The 12,540-nt window shown below is 43.8% G+C and overlaps 1 protein-coding gene across 1 annotated transcript in view; it reads right to left on the bottom strand.

Annotated features, from left to right (window-relative positions):
• CMIP (c-Maf inducing protein) overlaps positions 1–12,174 on the bottom strand; it is a 172,117-nt gene extending 159,943 nt beyond the window's left edge. The window contains exon 1 of the mRNA XM_026672056.2: positions 11,435–12,174. Coding sequence (XP_026527841.1) covers positions 11,435–11,725 — 291 coding nt within the window. The 5' untranslated portion in view covers positions 11,726–12,174. The remainder of the gene's footprint in view (positions 1–11,434) is intronic.
• Between the last annotated feature and the right edge of the window lie 366 nt (positions 12,175–12,540).

Below are 12,540 nucleotides of genomic sequence, written 5' to 3'. Positions count from 1 at the left end.
GCTCCGGTTTTATTTTTACTTTTTTTTCCTGAAGGGATTTATCGTAAGCCTTTAGATTGATTTGGGAGGAGAAAAGGAACAAGGGTAGCCTAAATATACAGAAAATTGATATTCTTTTAGCTTCTAAGGAAGGGACCCCAGTGGCCTGCTTTTAAAGTTTGGCATTATTATTTTTTATCTTCTCCAGTCCGACAGTAAAGCCAGATTTATAGGTGTTCTATCTTGTTTTGGGAAATCATCTTGATCTCTTTGGCACCCCATGTTCTAACAATAAAAGCTGAACGTAAAAAAAACACACACACCAAAAGCTCAAGACTCCCTTTCTGTTATAATAAAAAAAAACAACCATCTCTCAGCTTTGTCTTCTCAGCTACAAAAGAGAAACTAAGAAATGATGAAATCGTGTTCCTTTTTAACTTCCTTGGGGGAGGTTAATAGATAACTTGGGGACTGTACTATTTTGTCCTGTCCTGCAATCATTACGCAGGCAGGGTCAACGAGAACTTAGCAGAAGAAAATATGTCCTTCGTCCTCAGTTTTATTCTGCAAAAGACAGTATATGTAGGCAATGGAGAATAGCAGACTTTCCAAATTGGGATCGGTTTATTCCCCCAAGGGAATGTCACAGCAAGGGGCTGATTGTGGACCTAATTAGCAATAACAATAGCAATAGCACTTAGACTTATATACCGCTTCACTGTGCTTTACAGCCCTCTCTAAGCAGTTTACAGAGTCATCATTTTGCCCCCAACAATCTGAGGTCCTCATTTTACCGACCTTGGAAGAATGGAAGGCTGAATCAACCTTAAGCCAGTGAGAATCGAACTCCTGGCAGTGGGCAGAGTTAGCCTGCAATACTGCATTCTAACCACTGCACATCATGGATGAATGGTTGGATGGACAGATGATCAACAGAAGGAAGAGCAACAGCAATAGCACTTAGACTTATATACTGCTTCACAGTGCTTTACAGCCCTCTCTAAGCAGTTTACAGTGTCAGCCTATCGCCCTCAAAAATCTGGACCCTCATTTTACCGACTTTGAAAGGAGGCTGAGTCAACCTTAAGCCGGTGAGATTCGAACTGCTGGCAGTGGACAGAATTAACCTTTTATTCTGCTAGCTAGACACAAGAAGGATGTCAGGCATGCAAGGTCTGAAAGATTGAGGAAGTGAATGTGAAATACTTATGATATATAGCAAAAGTGGTAAGACTTAGTAGATATCTCTTCACAGAGCTTTAAGTGGTTTACAAAGTCAGCCTCTTGCCCCCAACAATCTGGATCCTCATTTTACTGACTTCGAAAGGATGGAAGGCTGAGTCAACCTTGAGCCTGGTGAGAATTAGCCTGCAATACTGAATTCTCACCACTGCACCACCCTGGCTCTTAATAATTACTTGGATGGGGCACCAGCAGGAAATCCCAAAGCTCTATGAAAAAGTCAGAAAACATCCTGGGAGATGGCCATTCACAATGCATTCCTTTCCCACCACAACTGAGCTCTTCACCAAGGTAAATCACAGTAGGTATGTCTACCTCTATGAGGCCACTGGGCATAGTGATCAGCTTACATTTACTGGGAGGGAAGTCGTATAGAACCTCATGCATGTTGTCTTGAGCTGCATCATGCAAAAGAGGCAACAAGGGAAGTTGTTGATTGGGCTTTTAAATCAGCCAATAAAGAACTCATCATTTTATGAACAGAAAGGAGAGGAGGAGAGGGAGGTGAAGGGAAGGGAAGGAAAAAAAACAGTGCAAAATTCAATACATGAGCTATCACGCGTCATTTCTTATTGCTGTGATAATCAAACATGTTTAATAAGTGTTTTGCAATGTTTTTTTTATATTATAAACCAATATAAAAACAGGACAATGCCTTCAGAATTCCAGAAAAAGGGTCACCAGTGACATGTACCCAACAAAATGCTATTATCTGAAATTTCCAAACAGCTTCTTGAATGATGCAGTGAGAAAACAATATAGGGGAACAATTTTCCATCCTATTATCACATTAACGGTAAGGTTGGTCTTCTCAACTAATGATGTGACAGCTGGCCGTAAAACATGTTATATGTAGCTGTGCTCAAACCTGTACAATGTTTACATCAGGGATTTCATGGGCCAAAGAGAAGGTGGGGAATGGGGTGCTTGAGAAGCAAAACACAAACACCCCCCCTTTGATTTTGATTTGAGGGGGAAAAAATTCTCAAATTTCCCAAGGTCAAAAATCTTGGTTTTGCTTTTCACTCCAAGAATGAATGGCGCAAGAGTGAAGTTTTTGCTGGATCAGAAAAAGTCTGTTTCATGTTTTTTCTCCCTCCTTCCATTAGCAGCAAGGGTGCTTATTAATAAAGCAAGAATATTATTTTAAAAAAGAAAGATCTGAAGATCAAAATCAAGCAACAAATAGATGTATCAGCGATGATATTATCATGTTACTGTGTTACAGGAACTGAAGCCGATTTCTTTTTTTTATAAAACACTGTCACTCATTTACAGTAATTACTATTCCTTTCTGATTATATTAGCCCTGTTATATTTGTAGTTGTACTTCATCGTATCTTCTGGTTGTTATAATTCATTTAAATGCCAACAAGACAATGTAACGTGAATTCCTAACTACAAACCACAGTTCCAGCTAAATATAAAGTAGTGGGGTCCAACCTTGGCAACTTTAAGACTTGTGGACTTCAACTCCCAGAATTCCTCAGCCAGCTTTGCTGGCTGAGGAATTCTGGGAGTTGAAGTCCACAAGTCTTAAAGTTGTCAAGGTTGGACATCCCTGATATAAAGCATGGAGAAAAACTAAAAGAAAAGAAAAGATCAGCATACGCATCAAATGTTTTGGTTAAAATTTGTCTCATTTCAGTTTTGTATTTATTTATCAGAACATGTCTATCCAGTGAATGAGCTGGAAAAGGAGGACAGAATTTCTTTGCAAATTTCTCTACAAACAAAAACAAAAGTCCTTTGCATTGAAAAGAGGACTTTCTAAAGTCTGACTTGGCTTTTTATCAAATTAGAAGCACAAGCGCAAACTTCTAGGTTCTTTATCTCTACAATAAAGAAAGCTAGAAAATTGTCCCATTTGTTGCTACTTTAAATCAAAGACATTTTTTTAATAAAAAATAAATATCTTAAATACAGGAGGGGAAAAAATCTCTCTCCCAAGCTAAATTATTCACAACTGGTCTTGCAGAAATTCACCGTCGTGAAAAGATCGAAGAGGGTGAAAAGATCGAAGAGCAATATAATAGCAACAAACCTAAAAGGATGTTATTTAATACAGGTAGAGTTTAGTTTTTATTAGACTGGCACGTTCAGGTGTTCTCGCGCAAACAAAGTTTAGACTCCTTTGGCATTTGTTTTATAAAGCTACCAAGCCCAGGAGGCAAAATAGATTATGTCCCTGAGCAAGCACTTATCTGATGAAAGTTTGTAAATATTAAAATTGTTCTTTGGGGAAATTGAGTGGTAAAACCCATATGCATTCAGCCTCGGGGATAAAAATGAGGTTACTCTTTAAGTATGAAACCCTGCACAATGGAAAACTACATGCATGCTGCAAAAATGCATCTGATTTAAAGGACAATGAGGGGGGAAAACTAGCAGGACAACAGAGCTGATTTGACAAAAATATGTTACGATATGTGCTAGCTAATAACTGCATATATCGTAACATACTGTATTTGTTGGAATTCTCAACCGATTAAAATCTGTAGTGGAATCAACTTGGATTTTAACCAGAATTACAGTAGTGCACCAAATAAACAAATGCCTATATCTGATATTTATCTTTCTTTTCTTTTCTTTTTCTTTTTCTTTTTGCTAAGGTATAATGTGATCTGCTTGGCTTTGGATTAAGGGTGCTGTGGGAATTCAACCCTTCTGTTCAGTAATCCCTGTTTTTCAACTTCGTGCTATGTGTATCTGGTAGCTTATTCATGAATCTTGGCTTCATGTGATGGGCGAATCCAGGCACATTTCTTTGAGACCCCTGCCAAAATGTCACCTTTCTTTTGCTGAGTTTATTTTTAATTGGAAATTTTTAATTGGAAAAAATAAGTGTTTGAAAAAATAAACAGTCCAATAGATAACTGAAAAAGACATTTAGGCAATGGGTAGATAAGGGCGAGTTTCAGTGTTTCTCAACCGTGGAATCTTTCAGGTGAATGGATTTTAACTCCCAGCCATCTAGCACAACTGAGTTCATACAATGATGGTCCCGAGTCCTCCTCCTAAGCCAGAAGTAGATTGTGTCCCTGTGATTCCTACAATGTAGGATTTCTCAGCCTTGGTGACTTGACAATAGTCATATTGATGGGGCCCCCTAGATTTGTCCATAAGTCAGGTGCAAAAGACCAGGTCCATATGTGAAGGTCCAATTAAATTGATTTTATAGAGAAAAAGAGCGAGAGCAGGTGAGAGAGAGAGAGAGAGAGAGAGAGAGAGAGAGAGAGAGAGAGAGAGAGAAAGAGACAGAAATAGAAAGAGAGAGAAGGAAAGAGAGGAAGGAAGGAAGGAAGGAAGGAAGGAAGGAAGGAAGGAAGGAAGGAAGGAAGGAAGGAAGGAAGGAAGACAAAGACAGGCAGAAAGAGAAAGAGAGAGAAGGAAAGAGAGAGAGAGAGGAAGGAAGGAAGGAAGGAAGGAAGGAAGGAAGGAAGGAAGGAAGGAAGGAAGGAAGGAAAGAAAGAAAGAAAGAAAGAAAGAAAGAAAGAAAGAAAGAAAGAAAGAAAGAAAGAAAGAAAGAAAGAAAGAAAGAAAGAAAGAAAGAAAGAAAGATTTGTAGACTTTTAACTCCCAGAATTCTTTATCCAGCACAGCTTTGGGATTCTGGGAGTGGAAGTCCATACCTCTTAAAGTTTAACAGGTTTAAAAGATTAACAGAGTTGGAAGGGACCGTGTAGGTCATCTAGTCCAACCCCTGCCCAAGCAGTAGTCAAGGTTGAGGGACACTTATCTAAAAGTTGCTTCCTGGACCTCTCACTGGGGCAACTGTTGAAGAACCAGAATTATCAGTCCTCTAGCTGGGTCTTAAAAGTGGAAAAGAAAAACTCCCATGAAACTCCTTTCTAAAAGAAGAAAATACAGCCAAAGACGTTTACATGTATACATATAAAACAGAGAACAAAGGCCATTTGGCCTTTGATGTATCAAGAATAAACACAATTGATACACTTTCAGTACAGTTCAGTTCAGCGGTCGCCAACCGTTGGGCTGCACCCCACTGGTGGGCCGTGAGAAAATTTTGGTGGGCCACAGAGAAATCTCACCCCCAGAGCACCCCAAAACAATTAATCCAGGCTGCACAGAAACACGAGGCTTCTTAGCCCACATGGCCCATGGGAACCCTTCCCGCCCACTCACTCCTTACCCGGCAAACTTGTCTGCTAAGTTGCTATTTTTCCTTTTTCCGACCATCATCTGTTCTGCTGTGCCAGGAGATTTAGATTAGCTAGGAAGCAGGAAATGGTTGGATTTCTTGCTTTCTAGCTAAGCACAGCCAAACCTTCCTTAAGACTGAAGGTTTGCTTGCAAGCAAATTCAGTGCAGACTCACGGCAAGCAAATTTGAGAGACTGAGCTAGCCGATGGCAGATAGATCACTCAATGATTCTGTGAGCAACTCAATCTGCCTGCCTGCTTTGCCTGATTTTGGATAAAAGTTGCTTTTTTAAATAAAAAATTCAATATTTACATACATGGTGTGTTGTGAGTTAATTTTGTGAGTTAGCTTGCAAGCAAATTTTATGTGACAGACTGAGCTAGCCAATGGCGGATAGATTTCTGAATGATTCTGTGAGCAACTCAATCTGCCTGCCTGCTTTGCCTGATTTTGGGTAAAAGTTGCTCTTTTTTATAAAGAATTCAATATTTATATAAATATTTATAATATTTACATACAAGCCATGCCCAGCCAGTCACATGACCACCAAGCCACACCCACAAATTAGGCCATGCCCACAGAACCAGTTAGTGATCCCTGGGATCTAAAATTATGAGTTTGGTGGTCCCTGTTTCAGTTGATCTTCTTCTACTTTCATTTCTAAAAGATCTCTTCTGGATAGCAGGAGGGAAAAAAAAACCTACTTTTTTTGTCAAGCACTCCCCCAAAGAGAGACAATGAAAAACAAAATAGCTGAGGAATTCTGGGAGTTTAGGTCCACAGGTCTTAAAGTTGCCAAGGTCGGACACCCGGCTTTAGAGAGAAAATGGGGGTACATAATTGTTTTGGGGCTACTTTAATATCCAGAAAAGGATACTCCTGAATATGTGAACATTTTACTTGCAGATGAAAATCCTAAAATCAGGCAGTAGCCAGATTTTTTTTTTAATCTATGGCTATAAAAACAAGGATTGTCATAAACAAATAAATGATTTAGTATCAAGCAGAAAGAACCAGAACCATGCATTAATTTCCAATCAAGATGATTTATTGCTCGTGCTTATACACAAGAATACTAGTCAACTAAATTGGTGCTAGATAAGGGTCAACAGAATTCGAGTTGGACTTAAGACTCTTCATGGGAACGTAACAATTCTAGGCTGATTCCTCTCTTGACTCCTCCTCCAGGCTCCGCCTGCTCTGCTTCTACAGTTAAGGATTTCAAGTCTATTATTATGTCATATTTATTAAATATGTTACTGGTTAAACTGTTTTATCCAATGCCAGCATTAGATTATGTTTTTAACTTGCTTTTTGGCTGTGAACTGAATTGGTTTTGTGCTGAAGAAAGGCTGAAAATTTCACACTGGGGGCAGAAGTGAAGGCTTTCTTTGCACCTGCCAACGGCTGCACTGTAAAGGGGACAATGGCAATGTAGATGATCATAACTTCTCTAGAAAATTTAACTGGGATCTTTCCCAACTATTGGATCTCATTCCCAAAATCATAAGCCTCTGTGATAGATATCTCCACAGTATTTGTTGCTCAAAAAAAAAAATCACCTAGAGGTTTAAACACAATGTCTCTAAACAATTGTTGTCCAGTTAGCTTATAATAAGTCTATTTCCTCATTTCTACCAATCTACTTTAAAAAGTCCAGTTCATCACTCATCAGTTCTGCCAACTTCTAGTCTTCAGAAACTTCAGAACTTCCTGAAAACGCTTCTATCTCACTTTCTTCTTCTAAGCAATAGCACTTTTATTCATATGTTTATATTATTTTATTAGCTTGTTTGTAAACCATCCAGGGTCCCTTAACAATAGCACTTAAGACTTATATACCGCTTCATAGTACTTTATAGCCCTCTCTGAGCAATATACAGTGTCAGCATATTTTTATAAGTAGCAATGGATATCCTCAGAGCTGTATCAGTCACGGTGGCGCAGTGGTTAGAAACGCAGTACTGCAGGCTACTTCTGCTGCCTGCAATTTGGCAGTTCAAATCCCACCAGACTCAAGGTTGACTCAGCCTTCCATCCTTCCGAGGTGGGTAAAATGAGAGTCAGCAAGAGGCTGACTCTGCAAACCACTTAGATAGGGCTGTAAAGCACTGTGAAGCAATATATAAGTCTAAGTGCTATTGCTATTTACAACTGTTTTTCAAAGTTATGACATCTGTCACATAATTGCATTTTTGGCAACCAGGCCATTGGCAACATCCTGCAATCACTTGAGCTGTTTCCCAATGTTTACTTCCAGTTTCCAGCAAAAATACACAGATTCGCCTAACATCTGGTAGGTTCGCTTAATGTCCACGGTGTCTGCTTAACGATCCCAGCAAAAAAAGGTGATACCATCAGGCACAGCCATGGGGTGTCCTCTTAACAACAGCCACGAGCCACGACTGCAATTCAGGGCTCGATTGACGGTCTTAAGTCAAGGACTGCACCTTGACTTGAGGAAAAAGAAGTAGACAGATCCTCAGCAAAGGAGAAGAGATGGAATAACGATGAACCAGGAAACGACCGGCCTTTTGGATTAATGCTGTGCAGAAAAGGAACCACCCGGTACAACCCTGCTACTCCAATTCCATAAGGAATTTGCTTGGGATCATCTTTCAAAGAGAAAAGGATTACTGAAAAATTCCCAGGGGTGGGAGTGGAGTGGTGTTTCATTTTGGGAGGAGGGTAGAGGGCGAGACCTCAGGTGTCAAGTGAAGATCTGGTGTTTCAGCATACAAGCCTCTTGCCCAGGATTCTGCCACTGCCCTGATTTCCATGAAATCTCCAGGGAGCCAAAGGGCAGGAGAAGGAGGTGGGCATCTGGAAGACGGAATAGGGCGGGAAGGGAGAGTGAAAGGGGGCAGAAAGCTCACAAAGAAATATATGAGGCATTTCGGCCACTGAAAAGTAGACTAGAAATACAAATACTGGGGTGTTTTGGGGGGGACTTTTAGCAAGTAATACAATGGGATTAACGGCTGTTCTCGTGGCTGGCTTTTCTCTCCTTCCCTTTGGATCAACAGATTCAATAGCTGGGTCACAGATTACACTTAACACGTGATTCACCTGGGTTTGCACGTAGGATGAACCCATCTTTCAATGGGTTCAAATAATCACACCGGGGTTAGAACAAACCCTGGGACACAATGCACTCCAAGCCCAACCTAGGCGACTTCATTGTTCCTTTTATTCCACAGGGCTCTTAAAAGAAAAACCACGGCAGAAATAACTGTGCTTTTCATTATCCCCAATCAAATCACAGCTATAAAACTTCACTGAGGAATCAAACTCAGTATTTCGGTTTTAATTCACAATAGATTTATGGCTACGTTAATGTACCATGGTGCCCTACAACTATTAATTAAGGATGATCAAATAAAGCACTGGAAAGAATGTTCCTTGGTGATCTTTGAACTTGGTCGTTTCCTTGCGGACATTTCATTACCAAACTAGGTTACATTATCAGTGCTAGTAGGGAGTGGGGTTTTGTAGTGGAGGAGGAGAGCTAGGACTGGTCTTTGTTCTCTGAGCTTGGTTTCCTTGAAGACACTTCATTACCAAACTAGATAACACTGTTAGTGCCGGTAGGGAGTTGACTTCGTTCTCGATTTATATTCTAATGGCTTGGTCTGTTTACCACTGGAAAATAGCTTTGGGTTTCATAACTCTGATTTTAAAAATGCAAGGTAGGGTTTGTGCAGCATGCCAGGCCAAAGTCGGATGAGAACCTGGTAAATGCACTCCTTCAAAAAAACATTATAATGCTCTGCCCAGAAATATTTTCATTTGGCTGTTCTGACTTGGCTTGCTTTGAAAACCCAAAGAATTAGGAAATCCTTTCCCATCTCAATCATGTGAACAAGATGCAGGCTTGTCACTGAAACCAATCACAGACAAAAGCCACACTCTGTCAACGAACAGGAAAAGAGAACAGAAAGGGAGATGGTGATAAATAAAGAGAAAAAAAACGAAAGCTGCAATGCATGTACCCTTACTTAGCAATAAACCCAGGGATGCTGGTAAATACGAGAGACCTGCATAAACTTTGCTCTCACTCCAGCCACAAAATGAAGAGCCAGGGGCTGAGCTGACAGACCACAAGAAGTCTTAAAGATGTGGCTTTGTGAACTATCTGCCACAGGTTAGGAGGAAAGAGCATAGTCCTTGCACTATTTATATGACACTGGTGAGTCATGCAGGATCTAAAAAGCAACACCTCCATCAAAAGGCCCAAAGTCCAGAACAGTAATTAATTCTAAAAAAAAAACAGCTAACTACGGCTAACGTCTACCTGTGGTTGCCAAGGATCAACTTCAGATAGCCAACTGGAAAAATGGCTGCTTCGGAAGACACAACCGGTAGGGTTGTACAACCACAACAAAGCTGCAAGGAAGCATGAGCCATTAACTCTTCTGCTAGCCTTATGCTCTCTTGAGCCTGCTGCTCTCTGGCAGTCTAACCTTGCAGGTTATGGTGAGCTGTAAGAGACGCTGCCAACACCTTTGCAAGAAGGCCAAAACTCATTACATGCACAAGAAGCAGTAAACCCCCACGTTTCTTGAGCCGAGATGAAATTTAGTCTCAGAAAGCAGGGGTCTCTAACCTTGGCAACTTTAAGACTTGTGGACTTCAATTTCCAGAATTCTGGGAGTTGAAGTCCACAGGTCTTAAAGCTGCCAAGGTTGGAGATGCCTGTCATAAAGAACACTTATAGTATCACTGTACTAGCCTAAAATCCATCAATATATGTTATCTAAGATGGGGGAGAGAGAGCAAACGCATCTGCCATTTTCTGCAATCTAGAACAGGGAAAAGGACGTTGCAGGAGATTTAATACAATCATTTCAAATCCCAAGAAGGAGGAGGAAGAGGAGGAGCTTCCTCCAGCCTCCTGCTTTTTAGACTGGGTGGACTACCCTCCCCATAATCCTTAGCTTGCTCACCCCTCACAGCAAGGGGAACAAAGGTCAACCCTGGCTCTGGTCTTCAAGAAAGCCAAATTCATAAAGGGTGTATCTTTCAGAATCCAACTGCAAACAAAAAAATGCATGCTGTTTCTTGAACCATTCAACACACTCCACGCGTACAAAGCCTGTTTGGTTTCCGTCCCAGGTTTGATTTGCTCTTCTTTCTCCCTTTAATTATAAGTCAGCATTTTAAGAGCCAGCCAACCTGATTAAAAAAAACAAAGAAACCTCAATCTCCAAAGAAGGAAATGATTAAAATCCAAGTTCAGGCAGCTGAATGTTGAAGAAAGAGGAAGCGAAGTCTTCCATCATGAGGTGTCATGATGAATAATTCAATTACAATCGCCCTCTAAATAATGGGGAAAAAGGCAAGCCCTTAGCAAACAGGGTTTTTTTAATTACTAAAAAATATGTTTTTGCTCCTTTCAACTTCAGAGATTCCAAACTGCCGAAGGACAAGAAGATGACAATCAGATTAAGAATAATTTTGTTTTTAAAGCAACCTAAAGTCGAAATGTTGCTTCTGTGGGAGGCTTTGTTCTAATCTAAAGTACCTATTTTGACCTCAAAGACCACCCTTCATGCATGCCAGGTTTCGCAAAAAAATATTATTAATTTTCGCAGGGTGGGGGGAGGTTTTCCAACTCCCCACCATCCAAGGGTTGGACCACAACTCTCCCCGAACCCCCACCAAGCAGAGACAAGGTGCAGGGTAGCCTGTTCAAAACTCGGGGGGGAACCTCCTCACTGCCCAGAACAAGCAAGCAAAGTCTACCTTGAGCAGGTTGTGGGGAAGCTTCCACCACCACCACCCCCAAGCCACAGATTGGCACGATGGCCCACGCCAAGGTGGGTTCAAACCCCACCGAGCCAGGTCCTTGGGGGCAAAACCAGCCGGAGGGAGGGGGTTGCCTGCTTTTGCCTGACACCCCAAGACCTGGCTTGATTGGGAGGGGGGGTGTCCAAACAGCCCGAAGTACAAACCCAGGTAAAGGGGTAACCCCCCTCCCAATTCAGCCCAAGGGTTGGGGGGGGGGGGGTTGTTGTTGTTTTTGCTCCTGGCTGGAGCAGCCACTTACCGTCGCGGAGGCCAGGCTGTGGTCGGTGAGGGCCAGGTGATGCGGCTCCCACCGACGCAGGAATTTGGAGGTGAGGATCTTGCTCAGGAAAGTCCGCGGGTGCCGCACGACGCACACCTGAATGTCCCCTTCCTGGAGCAGCTTGTACCTCATGCCGCTGCAGTGGACGCCTCGCCGGCACGGGGCGGCCCCGCTCTTGGTCCCTTCGGGCGCTTCGCCCAGCAGCGGCTTGCTCTCCTCCAGCGGGCGGGGGTCGCCGCCGCCCCCGCAGCCCCCGCTCGTGCAATCCATGGCGACCCCCTCCCCGGCGGAGCGAGCGAGGGGGGGGCGAGAGAGAGAGAGGGAAGGAGGGAGGGGCGGGGAGCCGACGGAGCGGGGAGGGGGGGCCGAGAAGGAGAGAGAAGGGGGGGTCTCAGCCCCGGCGGCCGCCCCCGAGCCTGTCGGCGGAGGAGCGCGGAGCCCCCATGCAGCCGAGACCCCGCCGAGAGAGAGAGACAAAAGGCGCTGCTGCTCCGGAGGGACGGCACGGCGGGGGCTCCGCTTGGCGGGCGAGGCGAAGGGGGACCGACGGGCGGCTTCCAACCGGGCCGGCCGACGGACGGGGAGGCTCTGCCCGGCGGGTCCTCCTCTTGGGCACGTCGGGATGCGGGCGGGACGCGTGTCCCGGAGCCAGGAGCCGCCGCCGCCGGAGAGGAGGAGGCGGAGGAGGAGGCGGAGGAGGAGGCGAGCCGGGGCTGGGAGCGCCTGGCAGGAGCCGCTCCGGAGCGCCTCTGATTGGCTTCCCCGATCATGTGCGGCCGCCGCTCTGACGTCAATGCCCAGCCGGCCAGCTGCTGCTGCTGCTGCTGCGGGCTGGCTCCGCTCGCCTGGCCCGCCGTTCGGCCCGGGAGCGCGCCGCGTCCGCACGGGCCGGGATGGAGCTGGAGCGGCTGGATGGGGAACGGGGGGGAGGAGTTTTAGGAGGGAGGGCGGTCTTTGGAGCCGGAGGACTACATAGTCCATGCCACCCATCTTCCTCGTCCTTCCGGAGGGCACCAGGTTGCAGCACAGGGCTTTCTTTCTTTCTTTCTTTCTTTCTTTCTTTCTTTCTTTCTTTCTTTCTTTCT

Source organism: Notechis scutatus, chromosome 9 (assembly GCF_049901735.1).
Source record: "Notechis scutatus isolate UNSWTSFEM ecotype Mainland chromosome 9, rNotScu1.2, whole genome shotgun sequence".
NCBI lineage: Eukaryota > Metazoa > Chordata > Lepidosauria > Squamata > Elapidae > Notechis > Notechis scutatus.
The sequence above is the reverse complement of the archived record's forward strand: the minus strand, read 5'-3'. Positions and strand labels throughout refer to the sequence as shown.